General features: G+C 36.6%; 1 protein-coding gene across 2 annotated transcripts in view; it reads right to left on the reverse strand.

Moving 5' to 3' along the window:
* The window catches only part of ATP9B (ATPase phospholipid transporting 9B (putative)), a 154,092-nt gene that overhangs the window by 38,174 nt on the left and 90,358 nt on the right, over positions 1–25,560 (reverse strand). For both annotated transcript variants that reach the window (XM_058820428.1, XM_058820422.1), the window contains exon 12: positions 9,411–9,571. In XM_058820428.1, coding sequence (XP_058676411.1) covers positions 9,411–9,571 — 161 coding nt within the window. The remainder of the gene's footprint in view (positions 1–9,410; positions 9,572–25,560) is intronic.

Here is a 25,560-nt window from a genome sequence, read left to right on the forward strand (position 1 = left end):
AGAAGACAAAACATGTTGCCACAGAAAAGAAACATACATTTTAAACACAAGATTTACTATTTAGGATGGTATTTTATGCTTTAACTACATCTTATTTTCCCACCATAATCATAATCATCTGAAAATTATCCTTCTCTGTGGTGATATGCCCAAATTAGTCCTGCAACATTTTCCCTAATTTCATCTGTCTTCAGACATGCAAATACATATAACAAAAGGACAGACAACAGAAGGAGGACTCTACAGATTCATTTTACTGAAAATGTGAGAAAAATACTGGAAGTAACTTGCCTCACACTGGTTAACTACAGTTCTACCCTGTAAGAGGGTAAGAATGAGTAAGAACTCATTCCAGAGCCAGTACTGTGCAAACTGCATTCTTATTATGCTTGTCTGTTAACTTTCAGAGTGAATATAAAGACCAAAGTAACACACCTCACATTGAAACCAAAGGAAGAGCAAAAGCTTTACTCCTCTTGGGGATGCAAACCTGCTAGTTAGCCAGTCAAGTACAAAGGATGCCGTTCAACTTGACAAGAGATACCCGAGCACACTTAGTTAATTTAAAAACAGATGGACATTTGCTCTAGCCACAAGCAAGTGGATTAACCGAATGATGAAAGCTGCTCACCACCCCACTTCAAAGAGGCATTTAGGCTATCTACCAAGACAGAAATTCTGAGATGAACACTCTATTTAAGTACTTCAGTTTCAGGTACATGGCACACACAGAGACATGTCCACATGGCTGCTCTACCAATGGAGATCTGCAGCTGCTCAGATAGGAAAAATAGTGCTTTGGTAAGATAAAATCAGAAAAGGCTCCCAAAGCTGAAGTGCAGCAGGCATCTTTACTTGCACTTTTTATAAGCATGTTTATCACCTGGTTTTGATGTTCTAAACACTCCATGCATTGAACTATAATATACTTGAATATAATTAAAAGGTAAGGAAAAAAGAAAAGAAAACTAGACTCCAACTTTTCTTGTTGAGCAGTCAGGAGAAATCCATATTTCAAAGTACCATGGCATTTTAGGAATTACTCTCGTTTTCCAGCATGCACTGCTAAGTAGAACAGACTGTACCCCCTTTATGTTGATGGACCTAATAGCTGGCACTCCTGGTCTATAGAGAAATAATGTCTCCCCAATGACTAGGACAGTCCAAGACAGCTTTCTGGCACACAGAAAGATATTGGGTATATGCTTGAATTGTTAAGATGAATAAAGAATTAAATGGGAATAAAAATGAGTGCCATAGATTAATTTTTTAGTATTAATTCTAAAATTTGCACACTGTAGCCTTTTCTGACTTCTTTCACTTAAAGCTTTTTGTCTTAGAGGAAATTTTTATATTTGAAATCATTGTAGCTGTTGCTTAGCACATTATGGAAACTGATGCAATACTAAAAATGCTGATGGCCTATTAATAGTGAGTTTGCTTTTGAAAATAGAAACCTCTCCAACAGAGCTTCACAGGAATGGATAAAAATACTTCACTGAAAAGTCCAAGAATTTTTACATAATAAAACAAGGAGACACGAAGCTTACTCAACATAAAGCTACTTTCAGTGCCTGATAATATTAGCTGTAATTTCTCATAATTTCTTTGCGGACTTTAGGAAACCTCATTATATAAGCAAAACATTTTAAATTCACCATTTTTCAAATCCTTCTCAATTTAATCCAAATTAACAAACTTCAAACACATCAGTTATTCATGAAAACACACAAAACAGCATCCAACGTAGCATTAGCAACTGTTGCATTAGTAACACTAATTTTTAGCAAACCAATTAACATGCAATATTTAAGCAGAGTATGTTAATACAGGAATTTGAAGGCTGTTGCAGAGAATGAGCATATTTAGCAAGCACAGTAATACGTTTCTGGTCTCTCCACCTCAGCACTAGTTATCCTAAAGCAGGCAATCCTAAGGCAATTTTTATCCAGCTTGGGGATTTATTCCATTAAGAGCCAGGGTTTCTCTTCAATTCAGCCTCAGGACAACATTTCAGAATCCACATTGCTTTTAACTACATGTTAAAAATGAATAGCTCTGCTCTTATTCCCTCAAAAACAACACCAATATTTTAGATTAAACATTCCTATTGACAGGATTTCTAAATTTCTTTTTTTTTTAACAAATTGTAATGATGCAAGGTCCCCTTCTAAAGGTGTCTGATTTGGGGTTTTTTTTGTCAAAAGGACAAATTTGCCAATAAGCAAAGGCCTTCACTGAGAAAGTTTGACAAATACATTTAGAAACTCCAGTAACATGCTACCATTCATGACTCAGTGAAAAGCAATCAAGACCTAATGAAGGCAGCAAGGACAATTTTGTGAACAAAGCGATATTGCGACAATAAAATTCAAGTATGATTTTGACTAAAAGTCAAAAAAAGATGGTAGGTTTTTTTCTTAACTTCCTGCACTTCCTGTATATGTAAGAATTTTGTAACCAAAACACCAGTGCACTACCAGAACTCCAGATAAATACAACTACCCAAAGCGGTATCTACTTTTTAAAATAAGTGAAGTATTTGAGATGTAGTCTTATTTTCAGGACTTCCTTCTCTGTGAAAATGATACTGATATTTGGGTCCCATTGTTATCCAAAACTGCACCAAATCCCCTATGGCTACATCCCCTAAACTTCTTAACATATCCCTGCTTTCTTGAAAGAGCCATAAGCTATAAGTGATATATGCATTATTCAAAATGTAGGAAAAAATGGAATAGTTTTTAAAATATTGGTCAAAAAACAACCAAAAATATTTTCAATTCAATATGCCTGGAAAGTTAAATCTTCACAGAAACTGATTTTTTGGAGCCTAGTAACTGGTATTAACTGTCATTAAACAGAAAAAAATAGAACAAAACAGAAGTTACTTAATTTAAGCACAATATCATATAAAGATCTAAGCAAATAAAAATCAACCTATAGATCATCCTGTAATTTCCCCATCTCTCATATTTTATTTGACAAGGAAAATGGAATATAATATTTCTTTGTGTTTTGTCCACTACATATTTTTTTTTACTTAGCTTTTTTTGCTATCTGTTTGGCACTCCCAAGAAGAGCCTCAGAACTCAGTTCCTGTTTGCTTCATAACTGGTCTCACTACTTCTCTTTCACTAATTTTTCTAAATTTTGCCTATTATGTGAGCATATAAAAGAAAATTAAGGAAGGTACACATAGCACTTTGCATGAAACCCTGAGAGTGAATGCAACTTTAAAAGAGAACTCAACCCCACATACACGATTAAATATTTGAGGCAAAAAAAGTGTATCAACTCTGTATTGCTATAGTGACTGTGGTACATGCAGTTTTTCAAGGGCCAAATGCAACCCAGATACAGATAATTACATGTTGTAACATAGATAGAACTTAGGAAATCTAGGGAATAATGAATGAAAAAATTTATCTGTGAATTTCTTACAGGCTTAAAACACAGAAGAATGCAAAAAAAAAAAAAAAAAAAAACAACTCACAGGTCAAACAAGCACCTTTGTCTAAGAGATGTAGCATGTGCAGATCAGAGTGACAGTGATCACTTCTTATGAAAAAAGTTCCTTTGTAACGATCACATTTACCAGCTCAGAGGCCATCCTTCATTAGGCCTCTTATACCAACGTGACAATATTGATATCCTTATTGATATTGGAGGTCCAATACAAATAATACTTAAAACATGGGGGGTTTTTTTGGTATATTCTACACAAATTCTTGTATTACTTGCTGTAAAACCAGAAAAATAACCTAGAAGCAAATAGGCAATGTTGCAAGATTTGAAAGGAGAAAGATTTACTACAATAGATCACTTTAAAAATGACTTCTTTTTAGACTGATTGTGCTCAGTACTGTGGCCAGTCCTGTTTCATAAATATATGTAATAACGATCTGGACAAGGGTATCTAGAGTAAGATCCCTAGATCTAGAGTAGGATCCCTAGATCCTCCTGAGTAAGTTTGTGGAGGACACCAGGCTGGGTGGGAGTGCTGATCTGCTGGAGGGAAGGAAGGAAGGATGGACCTACAGAGGGGTTTGGACAGGCTGTGTCAATGGGCAGAGGCCATTGTATGAGGGTCAGCAAGGCCAACTGCCAGGTCCTGCCCTTGGGTCACAACAAGCCCAGGCAGCTCCACAGGCTGGGGACAGACTGCCTGGAAAGCTGCCCTGCAGAAAAGGACCTGGGGGTGCTGGTTGGCAGCTGTTGAACCTGAGCCAGCAGTGCCCAGGTGGCCCAGGTTGCCTGTATCAGCAATCGTGTGGCCAGCAGGACCAGGGCAGTGATTGTCCCACTGTACTCAGCACTGGCCAGGCCACACCTTGAATCTTGTGCTCAGTGTTGAGCCCCTCACTACAAGAATGCACCACATTGAGGGGCTGGAGAGTGTCCAGAGAAGGGCAACAAAGCTGGGGAAGGGTCTGGAGCACAAGTCCTATGAGGAGCAGCTGAGGGAGCTGGGTGTGTTTAGCCTGGAGCAAAGGAGGCTCAGGGATGACCTTATCACTCTCTACAACTGGCTGGAAGAGGGTGTAGCCAGGAGGGGGTCAGTCTCAAAAGGAAACAGTGTCAAGTCACACCAGGGGAACTCTAGATTGGGTATCAGGAAAAATTTCCTCACCGGAACTGTTGCCAAGCATTAGAACTAGCTGCCTAGGGAAGTGGTAGAGTCTAGACCCCTGGAGGTATTTTAAAAGATCCACAGATCGGACTAGCACTTAAGGAAATGTTTTAGTGGTGGACTTGGCAGTGCTGGGTTAATAGTTGGATTTGATGATCTTTTAAGTCCTCTAATTTAAATAACTTTGATTCTGTGTTTTTCTGTGTAGCATGAATATCAGACATTTTAAGAGAAACAAAAATCTAGCTCAGGCAGTAGTACAGCACCACACTGGACAGTGTAAGACAGTCCTAGCACAAGAGAGACACACCTTAACTGCCGCTGCAAAATTAATTGGTAAAATGTCAGGAAACGTCACATAATGTTTTCAGTCTCTATAGAGATTGCATTATAATATCATTATATGGTAAAGTACAATACACTAAATGTGTATTAAACCACTTGCTTAAGCCACTTCATAAGCAGCACTTTAGCTCTTCCACACTGAAACCTTTGCATCATATATCTAAAATATATTCTGTCTCTCTGTGTGACACTTCATGTACTGATACTCTCACATCTATAGATTATACAGATAACCTCCAATACAGCAGAAACTACAGCATGATTGAAAGCAGCATAGTTGCTTGCGGCTATTAGACAGCCTGCAGAGGTGTGAGTTCCCTGGATCTCAAGAAAACAGAGAAATTCATATCTGTATGATCTGGGATTTGAGAGGCTATTAATGAATTTCAGATATTAGAGATATTAGACCTCCTAGCAGTGTTGTCCTCACTGCCCTTGAGAACAGACTGACATAATTTGAAGGATTTGATTTAAGTGCTTCTCTTAAAGATCCTGAAGAAAACCCAGCTGGGAACCACCTAGTGCCCCAAAACTTTACTACTTAAGTGCAAGGCAGTTCCTTCCAGTCATTTGGGACAGCTTCTTTTGGCAGAACAGCTCAGTGACAAGGAGCTTCGGGGTGTACAAAGGAGAGGACAAGAGACATTTCAGCTTTTGTTCACATAAAAACTAAAGGATCCTTCTAAAATGATGGCTGATTAAGCCCCTGTCAATCCAGCTGTAAACTGCTACTAAATATAGAGCTTGGGTGATACACATTTTTAACAGATCCCAAGTCAATATCTTATAATTTTATGGTAAATCCTCTACAGTTCTTAATAGCTAAGCAGAAGCACATACAGCTACAAGACTCACATGGCTGTACGTGAAGCAGCAATTTCACCAAACACTGGCTAATTATCTTGAAAAACTTTCCTGGCTACATTATTTAGTTACTTATTTATATTTTTAAACAAAACCCAAACATACAGAAGACCTCAACACATAGTGCAACTCACTTTGTCTTTCAAGGTGGTGAAGAAGACTGGACAATGAATTAACAATGTCTGCTGGGGATGGAAGGGATCCAGTTTGTGGGGCAGTGTCATCACTAATTCTTTTCTTTGGCCTGGGCTTTTTGAACCATTTGCTATGATAGCTCAAGTGAGCTGATAAAGACATGTTAGTACTCAAGGCCAGGGAAAAGAACAGAGTCATTTTGTGACAAGGCTCTCTAACAACCTTAACATCTTTCCTACACCCATATACACAAACATCAGAATTTTCATCTCAGTAGCAGCTGGTATCTTGCACCCCATACTGATTAAAACCTCTTCTATTCTCTTGCACTTATTCAAAAATCTTCCCCCACCCAGGCTGCTGGCTTTTCATTAGCATGACTGTTATTGCCCTCTGACCCATGTAATTCAGAAAACAGACAATCCAAAAAATACAAGTTGTTCAACAAAAGCACCTTATTAAAAAAAGTAAAGGTGACATCACAGACTTAAGAACTTCCACACTGGTATCACAAACAGCAGCAGCATGGACATACTTGAGGACACATACACTGGCTTGCTATGTGACAACTACACCAGGTGATACAGTCCAGTTGGCTAGAATCAGCTACAAAAATGCCTAAAAATGCTAGAGAACATGGAAGAATTCAGATAATGGATGAAGATAATCATAGTGAGATTTACTTTGTTTTGAACAGTCTGTCAAGGACTTGCTTTATATCCTCTTTCCCTGATAAATCTTAAGAAATTAAAATACTTTGACTTTTTAGGGCAGCAGATTTCTGGAGGTGTGGGGCTGTTCAAAGCCATTTTGTGCATAATGATTCTAACTTACAAACAGTTTAGAGATGGACAGAGCTTTTGATATCTGTTTATTACTACTTTTTCTCCATTTTTCTTGATTCCTTGTACACCACAGAATGTGTGCAATGTTGGAGGCTGATTTTTTGAAGGTGAGGGGTGGGTAAGTGTTGCTTATAGGGGTGGTTTTTATTTTGCAGTGCTGTTGGGTTTTTTTTTTACAGTTGTTTTATGTTCATACTTCTGTAGTCTTATATACCCCACAGTAATACCCTGCACAAAGTGAAGCAACATTGATCTAGACAAGTATTTAGCATGCAGCTGAAATACAAGGAACCAGCTTCTTTCTGAAACATCTGAAAAGTTCCTCTTCCTATTAATTATAGGGGAGGCTGCAGAGAGATCAGTTAAACTCTACTAACTGTATCATCATCTTCCTGATGATCTTCACCAAACATGTCTAGACATGAAAATCTGTTTTTATTGCATACCTGGAAGTTCCCTTGCTCTGCAAACCAAAAGCCAAACAGAACTACAAAAAAGTTCCACAATTAGAAACTTCCTGAATTCTCTAAAACTATCAAGCAACACATTTCATGTGTGCCTGACTCCAGATATGCTTTGCCTCTACCAGTGAATCCTAATCTCTGACATTTCATTTAAATCTTTAAGTTAATTATTTCCCCCACATAGCTATTTTAAAAATAATGGGAGGGTACAACATCTGGTGCTTGGATGTCATTGGCTTTGTAATTTTCATCTTTGAGAGTTTACACTCAAAACACAGCCTAGAAATTAAGTCATTCTCATGCTTAACATACAGAAGAGAGGAAGGGAAGTGTAGTCAAGTCTGAACACCAGCATGATTGAGTTGTTCTTCTTGCTGACAGTGTGGGAAGCAACCCTGTATTAATGAAGATTCAGGTTGAATAAGATTTGGTAGAGAAACAGATAAATCTCTAGGGAGGAAAGCATTCTGTGATAAATTCCTGTCTGATGAACTAAACCAACCTTATTCTCTAATACTTTTAGTTTTTATATTATCTCTCCCAAAAAATTGTAAATTGGATTAGATGCATACTGGAAGTTATTTTTGGAAAAAAGCTATTCCACAAGTCCACTATAGAACTCTTACATTGAAAATGAGCTGCTCAGTGAAAATATTTTTTTAATGGCATATGTTGAACTTTCAATATAGAATAAAATTTACTTACAACACCTATATGGCCTTAATCCTCTTGCATCCAGTAACAAAGACATTAAAATGGTTAAAAGTTGTCCTTTAGTTAGAAGTGATGCCCTTTTTTCTCCTCCCCTGGAAGTTTTAAAGTACATGTGTGGTAAAACATAGAATTAACCATTTGAATGGAGGCCTTTTTGCCTCTTCGCATGGATAAATTGCTTAATACTCAGTAACTGTGTGTGTATGGGAGGGGTGAGGGCAATATGATTGAACAGCATCATTCAAGCAGTAAAGGAGTTATGACAGTGACAGTGTTGAGAAAGATATTCCAAAATTGTGGTTCCAGCAGATTTGCCAGAACCTTCTCCTTCAACTTCCCACAGAATCAGTTTCTCTTGCAACACAAAAGTACTCTAAAAATAAAGTCCTAAGTTATAAAATGTTAAAACAGAGGCTTCCTGAGCATCCCATTGGTCAAATATGATACAATTTCCTTCACACAGACATGTACTTTAAAAATGTGATCATAGTAACGTGTAAGTAATGTAAACTTAGATTAAAAGGCCTAATGAAATCCTCCTGTTATTTTTCTTTTCTTTACTATGTGAACTTAAATATTGTGAGCATGCCTGAGGGGACAGGTCTTAAATCTACTACAGTTTAGATGCTGATAACTCTGGCTGATCACTGGGCTTACTGAATGATGTATCTCAAACTGAACAGTTCTAAAGAGGATATAAAACTAATAATTACCTTAATCTAAACACTGGGTATTTTAACAGGAAACAGTATGTCCATTTTGCAAAGGCAATACCCATGCAAAGAAAATAATTCAGTTCAGGGGCACTGTTCTCACTTCTGTGTCCACAGAAGACTTGATTACACACATGGATATTATTTCGTGTTCCAGTTTATCTGCAATTTGAATATACAGTACTCATGCTTAATGAATTAATTAATTCAGGGCAAGTCTCTACTTGGTTACACGTTAAAACTCCTCTCGTTGTAAAAGAGCACTTACATTATTCAGCCATCCAATTTAAATTAATTATTATTGGGGTAAAATGTCTATATTTTAACCAGAGAAATGGAACATTTTTAGTATTTAAGGCATTAAAAATAAAATTCCATAACGTGTCTAGCAGTTCATTCATCTGCCTGCTTCCTGAAACCACCTTCTCATATACCTTGTATCCTTATTAATACATTTATGCTAGCAAAGGATTAGATATCCTGATTACTCCAGCAAGATGAACATTATACAGAAAAAATACAACAGTATTGTTTTCTGTACAGTGATCCTTCAAGAATCAGCAGATTTGTTGGCACCTTCTCCTTCAGCTTCCTGATAAGATCAATTTCCTTTGCAATGAGAAGCAAGTATAAATTTCAAGAAAGCCACATACACTAAATTTAAGCAACTGTATTTTGCTTTCATTCTTCTACCTACCTGATTGGGATGATATAGGAAAACAGGAGGAGGAACCGGAAAAGGTTGCGATACCACGGGCCTACAAATCCTTGCAAAGTGACCATAACAACTGAAAGTGCAACTAAAGCCAAAAACAGGGCTTTGGTCAGTTGATTCAGCTCCAGGTCCAGCAAGCCAACCTGGAGGAAGAAAAAGAAATCAAGTTAGTCAGGAGTTTTTCTTAACTTATGCTTCTGCAATGCAAACAATTAGCATTATTTGCTTTGTTATTCCTACCTATTAAAAATCCATGCACTTGCAACCATTAACTGAACTTTGATAATTGCATTGATTGTTATTCCTATGTTTGCACACAAAAGATGTTCCCTGGTTTTTTGGCAATACCAATTCCTAGAACCAATATGAACTGTCCCAGCCAAGTCTTTTGAACACCTTCAAATCTGACACATCCCTTCTCCATTCCTTGTTCTAGGACAGGAACACAGAAGGGCAAGGAGAAAAGATAATTACAGATGAACAAATGAGCAGGGAAAATTTTCTTCTGTCATGCTTCAGCAAAAATACGGGCACAGGGTATTACCCATTGACTGCAAGAAGATCAAATACCTGTTAGATTCAAGAACCAAGAGGCACATGGGTCAGAGCCTGTGACTTCTTATTCATGTGACAAGTGCACTGCAACTTGTCTCTATGCTCTCATCCCACTCTGTAAATCTGAACCAATGCCACAGAAACGATTTTTAATTGTATAAAGCTTTCACTTATCCAATATAATAATAAAAACAACAATCAAGTGGAATATCCATTTTCAAACCAATATAGTGAAACAGGGCTTCAACTGCACATGAATAGAAAGGTATTTGATTGAGAAACATTTTAAGTACAACATTAGGAGAAGCTATCCTTCACCCACAGTTTCTCATGAAAAAAATATATTTAAGCTATGTAACTAAGACTCTCACCATTTCAATAATGTATGATGTAAGCTAAGGTATTTTTACTCCACTTTTTGGGATGGCCTAGTAGTCAGTAAAATATGTGGGAAAATCGTGTCAGGAAGAGTTTCCTAGGCCCCATCACAGATGCCCCTTTTATCTCCAAGTCTTGCCAGTAAGAGCAGTAAAACATAACACTTCCTTAGATAACAAACAGGCTGAAAAAGAAGCACTTTAAATATAGTTCTTAAAAATTCCAGCAATCTTGCTTACACATGGGCTGTCCCTTCCCTAGAGAAGCAGGCAGCTGAAGACCACAGCGGCTGATTTATCAGCTGCATTTAAAAAGCAGCACGAGGACAAATATCTTGCAATTTCCGCTGCTTCAACTACTACATAGTTTATGCTTGAATTATTGAGAAAAATAGGTTTTTGGATTAAAATGAAGAAAAATGAAGCCAGGGAAGTAGAGCATGTTTCAAAGCCCAGATCTTTTTGCGTTGACAAAGGCAGCCTAAGTTTCAGGCCTCACTGAGGATCAGATGAAGTCATTATTCATTCAGTCAGGGAAAAAAGACTCAATTACCTCAACCTAAAGATGCTATCAATGAATGCAAAGTGCATATTTTACTCTATTCATCCAAATCCCATTAAAAAGTGAAAGGAATGATTTAATCTGGCCTTCTAGAGTTGGTCTTTTTTTGTAATAAAATAAAGAATCACTGTCTTGCAATATGCATAACTACTACCTCACACTTTTTTTTCCCCTGCATCATGGTAGTGAAAGCCTATCTCTCCCCTCTCCTCCCCCATAAAAAACCCCACTCCAGAAGAGAAATGAATAAAGAGCTTCTTTGGAAAGAATGCCACTTTTAGGACAGAAACATTAAATTTAGTCCACTGCGCACTGATATGTAGCTAACTCAAAGCATCAATACCTTTCTAATTGATGAAGACAGATGTGAATTTAAGTTTGGGACCCAAAAAAAAACATGTTTGGAGAGGTATTATGACAATAAAAAAGTCGATGCTGAAAAACTTCTCACACTATAAATCTTTTGCTCAAGAACACTTGATTTGCCACTAATAATGCCAATTTTTTTAAATATAGATCATACTATTGGCCATAGTAAATGTCAATGTTTTTCTTACTATAGTAAGTGAAGGCAATTGCAAAATTCTACTTAAGAAGGTACACAAAGAAAGTAAGTTTTAATAGAAATGCATTCTCCATTTCTCAAAAACTAGGAACTCCAATGTACTAAAAGATACTTAGTTAGTTTAATTGTGTGCCTTTCCACTTAAACAATTTCTGCAGTCAACTAATGAAACACTGTTGAACTATCCAGATAAATTTCATGTAGAAAATCACTAATATTCTCTAAAATTCATCTGAATATTGGAAAAGTGGATAGATTTCATTTTAACTAGACTGTGATTTTACCAAAGTACTTGTAAAATATGCCATCTTACAAATGCTACTTCTTTTCTTTGGAAAATAGTAACTAGAATAACTATGAAAATATTAGAAATAGATGAATTAAGAATTGCAGTAATTTTCCATGTTTATTGCTATTTCCCATATTAGTAAAACAAATTTTCTTCTACTTGTCATAATATTTGTTCTATTTGAAACAACTTAACAAAATTAAACACACCACTGGAAATTTTAATCACCAAGGGAAAATTTGTACATAATGTCTAAGAAAACCACAATAGTTTTGGAAAAGAGCTGTTCTAGGATAATGAAAATGAACACAATAATTGCCTGTATAATTTAAAATGCTACTAATGGCAACAGCCACAAATCCATTTAGCTCCTCTTTAATTTATGCACAGAGTCTTAAACAGCTAATGGTTTTCAATAAAGTAATGGCTTATACCATCAATTGTCTACTTGCGTAGTAAAAAAGCTGACAAGTTTTTAAAATACTTCATATTTGAATGAGGCAATGATTCAAAGTCTACACTTTACATTCTGGGCCACAAGGTATAATTCATTATCTTATGAGAAAAATCTTAATTTAATTAAAAAGCTGAAAACAACAAGAACTTTTCTGGTTACTGAAATACAATATGAACAACAATATTGCTGTTCCTGCCCTAGATGCTTAACTTTTAGGAAAGGTTATCTTCTGAAGCTATTATTGTAGCAATAGAACAATTCTTTTAGCACTATAAAATGTGTATTACTTTGAAAATGAGAACTTTTAAAATGCTAGAATACTGATATGCAAAATTTGATAATTAAATGTTATAAAATGGCAAAGATTCCTCAAAATAGTCTAGTGCAGCCATTTTTTATTCAATTACAGTTTAAAGTGCATTAGAAATAATTGTTCACAAATAGCCTTTAAATGTCCTACTTTAATACTACTGAAGTATTAAGGCACAGTCTTAGGACAGACTTCCCCCTGCAACCAAATTCCTCCACAAAGGTAATTATATTTCAGTAATCAGCCTGGTTCTGCACTGCCAAACACTACATTGACTACAATGAAATTTCATAGTATGCATGTTTGAGAGGGACTTGGGTTTTAATTTGCACTGTAAACACAAAAATTTTCTTTCCTATTCTTAATACATGCTCTGAAATTAATTTATTAAGCCTTGAATACTAGTATATTATATATGTTTCAATTAGTTGTAGCATACACTTAGAGGTAAAAGGTATATTACAGTAAATACTTCAAAGGACTAAAATTCAAATAATACATCTTTCAGATTCAGGGTAACAAAAACAAGGTTTGCCTAACAAAAATTATTAGTAGCATTCCATCATTTATAAAAAGTTATATATATTTTACTGTACAGTCAGCCGCATTTATCCAAACTTCCAAGACCTTCTTCAATAATCTGTTAAACCCTCCCCATAGTCCCTGGAAATAACAGATTACTAATCTGTGTTTAAAGGCTAAATAAAGTGACACATCCTTATGTAACTACCTTAATCTTTGACATTAAAACCACAAAGAGCAACTTTGGAATCTGTAAATGTTTCTTCTTTCTCAAGTCTCCTATGATTGAAAGACTTGGCTGCTCAGCAATCCCAGTAACCACATTAAGATAATGTAACTATGAATCAAAACAAGTAAATTCAGGGTTAGGAAGCATCTTGCCTTAATTCCCTCTACTCATGCAATAGTCTGGACAAATATGATTCTCTACAAACATGACCTGATTAATGTCAAGCCTACCAAATCTTGCATACAGTATGTACTCTGTTTAATCAATATCTTCCTCATTCTTTTAATCAGTAGATTCAAAGGCGGGAAAGGCAAAAAAACATAAAAAAACATAAAGTGACCATTTAGTAAAAAAAGTCACCTATCCCTGCTTTTTCTGATATCAATTTTCAAACAGTCTCATCATTGGTTTAGCTGCAAGAGCAACAAGGAAACCTTGAGAAAATTTTCTGAAGCACTAAAAACCTTTTACAAGTTTGATTAATTTTAGAATTGAGCAATAATGCAGGGGGAGGACTGGTCTACTTAAGTTCATAAAAATGAAATAAACTTTAATTATTTAGTCTACTCCATTTGACTTGTGCAGAAGTAATTACGAGAAAATAGTTCATTTGATTCCAGTAAAATTTTCTGTCTTACCTTTGGCAAAAAAATATTCATCCTTCATGGAACTGAACCTTTGTGCAAAGTGAAATATTTGGTATCATGTTAATACTGCAGTTTTATGGAACTGAATTATGTAATTTCTACACTGATTGCAACAAATAATTTTAGATATTTAGTGTTAATCATATCCCCAAAGAAACAAATTACTTTTCTGTACTCTTACATAAATCAGTCCGTCTCCAATGCACAGATGTTGAAAACAGCAGAAATTTTAGAAGCCAAGAAGAAATACAGTTCATTGCCCAGTGAAACAGAAGCTCAAGTACACTTTTGTAGTGTTTTGATGCATATTTAAAACCAGAGGTTTAACTGCTCTTAAAAGCAGAATAGTATTATGTTTTGCAATTACCCTTCTGACTTGCCTGGCTTTACTTTAACACTCTATTCATAAATTAATATTTATGTGCTTTGAAATAAACTAATCACTTTGGATGCATAATTTCCTTTTGTAAATAGAAATATCTATAATTCTAAAATAAATTTTAAAAAAGAGGATGCACACCATTCTTTCTCTCACTGCCTCATTGACTCATTTATTTGTCCATTTTATATTATTGCCTTTTCCAGACTCAACATTAACTGAGTCTGGATACTCAAACTGAAGCTTGAGAGTCTTCTCCAGGATTTTAGAGGGGCTTAGCTCTCTCTAGTTGTCTACTGCAATAAAAACTGTAAGTGAGCTATTTCCACAACTGCACTTTGGTAGGGCTCAGTTGTTTGAAGCAAGGCCCTCGTTTTGTCAAATGCTAGTCACAGATTCCATAACCTTCCTAAGAGTGTCTTCTTTTTCAATTGTATCCTGGTTTACCTGAATGCCAACGATTTAATTTTTTTTGTAGTAAAAATACTGTTTCAAATTATCCCAATGAGAGAAACTGAACATGACTCATTCCTAATATCCTTCTGTCCATAAATCTGGCCTTCATTAACACTTTTGTGGCTTGGTAAACTACATTATTGTCTCTAAATATTCTTCAATCCGCTGTTTTTTCTTAGAACAAGTCTTTACGCGGAGCAGGGAAGCCAAGCCGCGGATGTTTGGCTTCGGCTCCCGTTTGCCCGACGGCGGAAGGGGAGGCTGGGGCGGGCAGCGCTGCCATGCGCGCTTTGGTCAGCAGAGGGCGCCCGCGCCCGCCTGTGCAGCGCGGAGCCTCGGCCGCGCCCGGCGAGAGCCGCTCGGAGCGAGGGGCTCGGCTTGGACACTTCGGAGCGAGGGGCTCGGCTTGGACACTTCGGAGAGAAGGGCTCGGCTTGGACATTTCGGAGCGAAGGGCTCGGCTTGGACACTTCGGAGCGAAGGGCTCGGCTTGGACACTTCGGAGCGAAGGGCTCGGCTTGGACACTTCGGAGCGAGGGGCTCGGCTTGGACACTTCGGAGCGAGGGGCTCGGATTTGAGACTTCGGAACGAAGGGCTCGGCTTTGAGACTTCGGAGGGAGGGGCTCGGCTTCGACACCTCGAAGTGTGCGCTCACATCGTTCTGCTTCCTCCCCAGCGAAACGCTTCACCTCATACACCTTTATACAGCCACAGTCTGGAACCTTAAGGCAGCAGCAGTCAGATGCTGTGCGACCATATGTTCTCCGGCTTTGCTATGTATTTGTCACAAACACAAATGATTGATTAAAATGTGTACAGAGCACGTTAAGAAATCGAAAAGGTTAACAGCCCCCTGAATTCCGGTATTCATACAGGGACTGTGCTGTATTACATACTCTCCTCCTATTAAAAGCTACCAGTTGAAAACATTTTCTCAAGACCACCCATCAATTTAGAATAATTGCTTCAGTAATCTAAGATAACTAGTCATACTGGAAACTTCAACCAAAAACATTCACACAGGGAAACTCTAATTCATCAGGATTTTTTTCAATTAAAAAAAAAAATTAGGTACACAGCACAGAAAAAAATTTAGTTTCTAAGCACTCGCAATCCTCCTTATATCTGATCAATATTGCTAAGACATGGAATTCTCAGGGGTGGGGGAAGAGCAGGATTTAAAGGTGCTTGATTTTACACTGCAACATTATCTTCAGATTTATATTTCATATGTACCTTTCACATGTGCTTGTTATACCTTCTTTAAGCTCAGCCATCACCAGCTTCAACTCAAGACTTTTCTACGGATGCTGTCATGTAATCAGGTCTTTCAAGGGTCAGAATACAGAATAAGCAGCTTTACACATTACACACTATTATTAAAATATGCTCAATGGAGATGGCATTTTTTCAAATCTGAATAGGTTAAAAAACATTATTTACTCTCCCACAGATTAAGATAATTAGCTGTACCAAAATAACCGTAAAATTAGTGCAGAGAAAACTGGTTCCAAAACTTTTATTGTCTAAAATTTGCATATAAATAAATAAATGCAAAAATTTGAGATATATGTAAAAAAAATAAATAGCTCAGTAACAGGTACTACTTCCTTCAAGAAAAAATAATTACAAAAAGGACCTAACAAATTGACAACAGCTAGTTCTTTCATTTGCATAAATGTTGGAAATAGTAATATACCTACACTTCAGACCTGAAGTGTACTGTCAGACCTGTGGCTGACTGGTCTAAATAACTTTTTCCAATAGAAAACTGCACAAATGTAGTATTTTCATAGCAGGGATTGCATTTGTGGGTTTTACAAATAACACAGTATGTGTAATAATATTTCATAAACGGTATGAGAACCTTACAGCTTTTTCAAAGACATCTTTGAAATTGAATACTGGAAAATGGATGCTTACAGAAATCCAACATTTCTTTACTCCACATTCAAAAGAGGTGTTAGTAACTCATCTCTTCACAGACTATCTAGATTAAGCTATTAGCAGAGATTATTACATTTTGTAATGAGTTTAATCTCACACAGGGCTGGGGTAAAAGAGGTCAGAGCTAAGGTTATCAAAACACATGTCAATTTTTACATTAAGAATATAATTCAATAAATGAAGCCAAGAACCCAGAAAGTCCAAGCTTATTTTAAAATGTCACCATTTCATTTTATCTCAAACTGAAAGTAAACTTAAAAACAGTTGAAAGGATATGATTTCATTCCATCTTACTAGAGGTTAAATTCAGAGGTTCATTTTTAAAATTTCTTTCTAGGTAAATGTATGTCTGTAATTACATACATAAAAGTTAATGAAAGTTGGAAAAAAACTTCAATGAGAAACACTGATATATATTAAGTTGGTGCTTATGCCCCAAAGTAGATGGAAAGCAGAGCTGCAACCTTTCTTCATGGAAAAGCAAATGAAGTAATACATTACAGTAATACAGTAGATACAATACACAGATTATTAAAGTGACTGAGGAAACTTTCAGAAATAGATTAGCCAATAAATGCAAAAGATTAAATAAAAATTCTTGAATGAAGAATCAAAATTGGCAGTATGCAGTGATTCAGTAATTGGTGGAGCATTTCTACAACCTCCCTACTCCTCTGATGTGCATACTCCATGTCCATCATTAAACCTGTCTCAGCACAGGTCCACATACAAAGAAAACCATCCAGGTATTCTTGCACAGGAAATCAGGTTAAAAAAATGAACAGCCACACAACACAAAGCATCTCATAGTTTGTTTTGAAGCATTTAAATCTGAATCCTATTCATAAGGAATAAAATGTAATTTACATATAATAATATTCAAGAATAAATGGAAAAATGTGTGAGAAAGGAAGTGAGAAAGAGCATTTTGACTGCGTTGAACTTTTGTCTCTGCCCCCAGCTATTCCTGACTATAAAATCCTGTTAGCCTGCAAACTGAGAAGAAATGTTTCAAAAAGCCTGAGATATATATTGAAAGAAAAAACTTGGTGTTATTTTTACTTCAAAATTAAATAGAAGCTTAAGAAATGCTCCATACAGTGGGAAATCAGCAATAGTCCCCTAAAAGATTAAATGTCAGAATATATAGAAAAATGTCCAAGAAAAGGGAGTGACCCTTCTTCAAGTCTAAGTAGAAATACCAAAATAAATCCAGAGCAAATGTCCACATCCATTTAAGGCACATAAAAAACAGATTTTCTTAGTGAAGAATTCTAGATAAGATTTGATGTGCAACTTCTTACTAATATTATGTAAAAACATCAATTTTCAGACTCAAATAAGTAGAAGAAATTATGACCTGAGCTCTAAAATTTCTAGCTCAATTTAAATGCACGGATGTGTTTACAAATATATCTGTCCTTCTGAAACAAATAGCAAAGTTTTTAGATGAGGAATATCAACAAAAAGTTTTTTAGGATGGTTCTTAATTTTTTTTCTTTATCCAGTTACATGTTATTCATAATCTATATAATGTCTGTGTTACGAGTGCCTCCTGTCCTAACACAAATACAAAATGTTTCAAGATTATTAACAGAACATGTTTCTTTGAAATTGTTCTTGAGATCATACAAACAAGGTTCTGGAATAATATTTTCCAAAATGTTGTCCATAAAGATCAGAAGTATTTAATTGCCTTTCTGGTCAGATATAGAAAAGAGCTGTAAATATGTACAAATGTATATACATAACACATATTATGATTTTAGTACTTAATTCCAAATCTGTTTTTACCCACAGAGAGATTAATATTTCAAAAATTCTGCTTTCCTAAGGTTTAAGAGCTGAATTCCATTATCAGAATTCAGCAATCAAGTGGTGTGTGTGTGTGTAAATGTGCAGGATGGTGGTTTTATTAAACAAAGCCTCATCTGGACAACAAAAATTAACTTTATAATATCACTACATTTTCTAGAATTTTTACATCATTAAATTTATCAGCTGAAATAGCTTTATTTCTATTAAGCAAGCAACAACAACAAAAAAATCTTACCATAAAAGTCAACTCCTTCTTTTTGTGTTTATATTCTTCAAGACATTTTATGAACCACTTCATACTTAATGGTTTGCAAGCAATCCCAACAGTTGGGAATTGTGTGAAAAGTTGCACAGATTGACAGATGAAGTGAAAAGGTCTGTATTAATTTTCCAAATAAAGAAATGCACTGAGTGGTATTTCACTATGATTATACTCCAAAGTACCAATTAGAACGCATATCAGAAACTAGAGCAAGTTGACACTCTACAATAAAGCAAATAATTTCCAGTTGGAGGGGCAGAAAATGTTAATATGCAATGTTCAAGACTACAAGAATCTTTGTAAAAGGAAGTAGCTAATAAGGTTTAATGATGCATGTCAGGAAGCCACAGTATGTAGGGAAACACAGCTGGCTTCATTTTGTAAACTATTTGATATACACATCTTTCTAGTTCACGATTATCAGCTGTGCAAGTGCCACAGGGGACAGTTTAGCCTTCAGATCAGGATATTCTTCTTGTTCTCTAAATTACAAGTAAAATACATTAATATAATATGGTGCTGTAGGCTAGTGCCCTGACTAAAGCTTATCAGCTTACAAAAAAGATTAAAGAACTCTTCTGTAAGATTCAGTTTGAACAATCTCAGCAGAATAAATAGGCTGAAGAATACCGAAATAATAAATATATTTATAATACAAATCTACATGCATTTTTGAATGTCAGATTAAACCCTGAAAGTTACTAAAATAAACATGAAATGTCATTTATATTAATTCATACCATTTCATGAGGCATATACTTCTTTTATCATTAAATTAATATTAATAAAGAAATCATGGGTATTATGGATAGATTGCAGCTATACAAAGCAGTATGCCTCCTGCTTTACTGCACTCCAAGTTGCTCAGTGACTGCAATATGCAGGTGACAGCAATTAGCAGCAGATGACAGAAGCACTTTGAATTTGTACCAGATGGTAGCTAAGGGTCATTGGAAGCTAGCAGACTTTCCACAAGGAAACTGTTGTGCAGTACAACTATAAAACACTTCAGTACTTAGAAATAAATTATTCAGGTTCTCAAAGAAAATTGGAAGGTCAAAATAGAATATAAAATATTATGCAAGGCATTAAAAGCTCACCTAGTGTTTACAGGACTAAATACATTTAAAAATAAAACAGTGCACACAGAGCATATCTTAGCCTCACAATGGGGAGAGTCATTACAAAACTAGTAGGAACATCAGCTTATGTATCTGCTAAACAATTCAAACCTGTGTCCCATAGGAGGGGAAACATAAACACACTTCTTCTTCAGTGCATGAATAAGATACTTACTGAATACATGCTTCAATGCAAGAGGAAAAAAAGGCCAGGGGAAGATTCATATGTGGAATACAACACTTAAATGGATGCCCCTCCACACTTCTGCTGTGCCCTCAAATGTACTGTTTCACAGCTCAAACACAATTAGGTGTGTCTCATTGGCAAAAATTAATTCCTACAACCTCCAAATTTATAAATACACACAAATTTTCTTTGATTTTTTTAGCTGCAAATCAAGAGTGAGATCCCCTTAGACGAAGCACAGTGCTGCACCAGGTACTGCATGAACTACCTCAACAAGCCATGGAAAGATAAATTGATTTGAGCATAAAGGATCAAATAATGATACTTAATTCAAGTAATGCTGCTTAATGATACAAGTAATAGCTGAAACAAAACCCCAAAAGTGAGAATAAGATGTGGACATAGAGCCAGAGAACCATTGAGAATTTCAAAAATATGTATAGATAAAGTCAATGAAATGGCTACTCAGCTGCTTATGGGGGAATTTCTTCTTGTGCATAAAACTGTTAAAAAATCAACAATGCATTCAAAAGTTGTAGCCAACAACTTGATAGCAGAGCAGATGAAAGATACATGAGTTGTGATAAAAGTAGCTTTAAAAGGAAGGTGACAGGGCTGGATAGACTAAGGAGGAAGGAACTCATGGAAAGATGTGGATAAGAGCTGAAGAGGTGAACCAGGATCATCATCTTTTATCATCACAATATGAATGCACACTAACCAAGACAGCATTTTTCAAGGTAAAAAAATTGTGACAGATTATTTGATAATTTCATCTGATCAAAGACTTAAACTTTCTTCTTCACAAATGTACTACCCTGTCAGAGAAAAAAAATGAGCATGTGTAAGATGTGTAAAGAGAAAAAAGAAGGAAAGAGAGGGAGGGAGACGAAAGAGAGAGAGAAAGGGAGAGAAGAAAGAAAGAGAGAGAAAGAGAGAGGAAGGAAGTGGCAGAAGGAAGGAAGTGGCGGAAGGAAGTGGCGGAAGGAAGGAAGGAAGTGGCGGAAGGAAGTGGCGGAAGGAAGGAAGTGGCGGAAGGAAGGAAGTGGCGGAAGGAAGTGGCGGAAGGAAGTGGCGGAAGGAAGGAAGGAAGTGGCGGAAGGAAGGAAGGAAGTGGCGGAAGGAAGTGGCGGAAGGAAGGAAGGAAGGAAGTGGCGGAAGGAAGGAAGTGGCGGAAGGAAGTGGCGGAAGGAAGTGGCGGAAGGAAGTGATGGAAGGAAGTGGCGGAAGGAAGGAAGGAAGGAAGGAAGGAAGGAAGGAAGGAAGGAAGGAAGGAAGAGGCGGAAGGAAGTGGCGGAAGGAAGTGGCGGAAGGAAGTGGCGGAAGGAAGGGAAGGAAGGAAGGAAGGAAGGAAGGAAGGAAGGAAGGAAGGAAGGAAGGAAGGAAGGAAGGAAGGAAGGAAGGAAGGAAGGAAGTGTCGGAAGGAAGTGTCGGAAGGAAGTGTCGGAAGGAAGGAAGTGTCGGAAGGAAGTGTCGGAAGGAAGTGTCGGAAGGAAGGAAGGATGGAAGGAAGGAAGTGTCGGAAGGAAGGAAGGAAGGAAGGAAGGAAGGAAGGAAGGAAGGAAGGAAGGAAGGAAGGAAGGAAGTGTCGGAAGGAAGGAAGGAAGTGTCGGAAGGAAGTGTCAGAAGGAAGTGTCGGAAGGAAGTGTCGGAAGTGTCGGAAGGAAGTGTCGGAAGGAAGTGTCGGAAGGAAGTGTCGGAAGGAAGTGTCGGAAGGAAGTGTCGGAAGGAAGTGTCGGAAGGAAGGAAGGAAGGAAGGAAGGAAGGAAGGAAGGAAGGAAGGAAGGAAGGAAGGAAGGGAAGAAGGTGGACCTAGTGAAAGTATTAGACCAGAGTAATAGGGTGGAGAAGCAGAACAAGGCAAGGGGGAAGGTAGTCAGAAGAAAGATATATTGAATACAAAGCACTGGTGCTGGCTGAATCTTCCAGAGACCATACATATAGTAGGGAATCACAACTAACTGAATCAAAAAGTTTTTCAACACTTCTTTCAAAAAACCCAAAATAAACAACTGTCCAAGGACTGTCAAACTTAGACTAGAAAAAGAGCCCTATGTGATAAGCAAAACAAAAAAACAAACAAACAAACAAAAAAACCCTATCCCTCAAACCCAGTAGGCATCAGTAAGAATCTTATTTTCTTTCTTGAGCTGAGTCACAAGTCATCTATCTTTGCTTTTACAAAAGAAAACATTTGAGTGGATTCCTTGGAGACTACGAGATTAAGAAAAGATTCCACAATGTCTCCAAATCATAAGAGAAATGAAACTGAATGCTGTTTTGTATAAACAGTATTTTGGGATGCATTCCAAAAGATATGATGGGAAGAAAATGAGCTTTAAGAATATGAAGAGCAATCTACTCTTTACAAACTAATCCACAATCTAAACCACATTATTTTCATCCGGTACAATTTGGAACGCTGATTTTAATGCTCAGTGTATCCACAGGCTTGCTCTCTGAACTGAGGTAAAAAAGAAGGGCAAAGACTGTATTTGTTAAGATTATGACAAGCTTGTTACTTCAAGCATCAAACACAACTCAGTAAATTATCTTAGTTATGATCCCTATGTTCAGCCTACACCACAACAAATACTATGTTCTGATATGGAGAGAACTTTCCCTCTAGATATCCATCACTGTAAACTAAGATTTCAGGTCATGTGAATCATGATGGTTTCTGAGCCTCCACTAATTAGAAAAATACATGAAACTTCAGTTGCATGAATTATTGAATCACATAAAAACCTCAAAAGATGTATTTTTATACTTGCTTCACACATAGAGAAGGCTATCCAATAATAACAGTAAATAATAATTAATGCTTGTAAGCATCCAAATAGAAGTTTTGAAAATTGGATGAGCATCTATTCTAAGAATGTTCTGCAGGTCTTAAACATCCTAGTTTCTGACATTTGAGACATCCCTCTTTCATAATAATTGTAAAAAATAATAATCAATATACTTTCAACTTACCCATCACTAAAATTAATATCTCTATCTTTTCTTATAGAGTTCCTTTCCATATTAGAAAAAATTAAGTTTATTCAGAAAAATATGAAAATAATTGCAGAAATAATGAAAATTATGCAAAAGACATTATATAGGCTTTTCCTAATAACAACTAGAGTTCATAAGGACCTTAGGCACACCTGACTTGCTACACAGTTGCAGCATCAAGTTTTAGAACTATATATCAAAGAAATGTGTTTGCATGCATCTTAACTAAGGAAAAAATAATTCCAAAAATAAGGTTTCAGATTTCCTATAAAATACACACAAAAAAGAAAAAAAACCCCAAAAAAGTACTGACTGGGATACAATTGTTTTTATTATCAAACACCAAGTGTACAGAACATAACCCTAATGTAGGAAAATGCACAGCAGCCTTCTTCCACATCATCAGTATTTAGTTGCCACCACTTTGGCTTGCTCACAGCCAGCAAGGCCTTGCAGGCAGAGCCTTCTGAAAATGGTGCAGTCCTAAGCCATGGGATGAGGTTCCAAGTACCCACTGAGAGGCCGTGCCCTTTGCCCCTACCCTCATCTCCCAGCAGCTGCATTTTGCCAAGGGCATGATTAAATTCTGAATGGCAACAAAGCCATAAGGAGCAATGAAAAGGTAAAAGCAAACTCCCTCAGCTGATGAGCAGCAGTGGAGGCAGCAGCTGAGAGAAAATGGCCATCATAGTCTGCTTCTTTGAGAGCTTACTGGGATATTCCACACAAGCAAATGTGCAGGGAATCTCCTTTTTGCACTGTCTCCTGCAGAATGACAACATTTAAAATGATTTCTTTATTTTACCATAAATCATTAATTTTAGCTTAGATTGTCCCAGGTAAAATACATGTAATTTCTGGTGAATAAGCTAAATAGCACGCTGTTGCTATTCCATAACTTGATCCTTTTTAAGAATTGTTCTGACTATTTTGTGAGGTTAATCTATTTTAATAGATTTATAGATTACTTCAGAAATGGTGTATTCCACCACTGATCCTTCCTTAAACATCAGTGTGAAATGACATTGAACTACCGAGACAAATTCTAACCTACATATGTTCTAAAAACACTAAGATAACAAAACTCAAGCAACTTTTTCATGGGAGTCTCCAAAATGGGAAGAGAGATATCACAGAATATCAAGTAACGTTCTTGATGAGAATCACCAGAATTTAGGACTCCAAGTTAGACATGGTTTGTGGCTTGCCATTAACATTCTGGCATATATCAATTTTTATTCTTCTACAGCTTTGCAATAGGGAATAAATTTAACACTGTAGGAATTTTACAGCTGTGAATAAATTATATAGCTTTGCAAAATCAGCGCTAGAGTTTGGCATGAACTCTAAAATACACAGTAAACTCAGGAGTATACCCAGAGTACAGTGAGAATTCTCTCCCACTACTGAAGGGCCATTCCCTCACTTGTTCTGTATATTGTTGTATAGCAATGAGTTGTTTGGAACTAAACTCTGTAAATAAAAAGTGGCACCAGCTGAAAAAGGACAGTGATTCAACATCCATGTCCCAAGCAGCAGCACCCTAACACAGCACAGCCAAGCTCCTCAGCCTGGTCCTTGAGCAGCATTCAGGCTGAGTGCCTCAGGCACCACACAGCAACACAGTGTGCCACACAACTTTCATGCAGCCAGGAAAGACCTATCACGTGCCTAGGTATAGCAATTGCATGCTATGTTTAGTTGTTGGTTCCAGAACAAGTAAGAAATTAGGGTATAGGTTATTCTGTAACTTTAACTTGTGAATTGATAGCAGGTCACATAATGGAACAACTTCTCTAGCTTAGGGATACAACAGCAAAGTAGATAAGCAAGTGATGATCTAATTATTTTAAGATGCCAAAGAAAATACATGAGGATCAACTTTAAGGCTACAGGCATCACATACATACAAACCCATATATATCATGTGTACACAAACCCCAAATTAGTGGATTTTGAAACCTAAGAGTACTGTAAAACATTCAGCTAGGTTGGATGAAAAATGAAGTTGAATACCCTTAACTGACCACTCTCAGCTCCTGTTTCTTTTGTGGATCTTCTGTTTTCCCCCACCCCACCTCCTTTATCTCTCGTGCCTCAGTTTCCCATTTGTAGTATTACCATTTTATTTCTTTAGAGGAGAACAATGTAAATTGGAAGAGAATAAAAATATATACACCATTACTCGAAAAGCATTGCTAATGGGGATAAAAAGTGCCCCACCAAGTCTCTGAAAAGAAGCAGCATGCTGTAAATAAAATTCATGAGTGTACAAAACACCCCAGCTCAACAGACTGCATGAAGTGATTTTTGTCCACATATACACTCAAGGAAGTCAGTCAAGACTTCCAGTCTTATTGTTTTCTTATTGTCTTAAAATCATGGTATAAATCCAGCATTCTTCCAGTTTTCTAAATATCAAAGAAAATTGAAAACCTCAGCTCCTTT

Source organism: Ammospiza caudacuta, chromosome 1, assembly GCF_027887145.1.
Source record: "Ammospiza caudacuta isolate bAmmCau1 chromosome 1, bAmmCau1.pri, whole genome shotgun sequence".
Lineage (NCBI taxonomy): Eukaryota > Metazoa > Chordata > Aves > Passeriformes > Passerellidae > Ammospiza > Ammospiza caudacuta.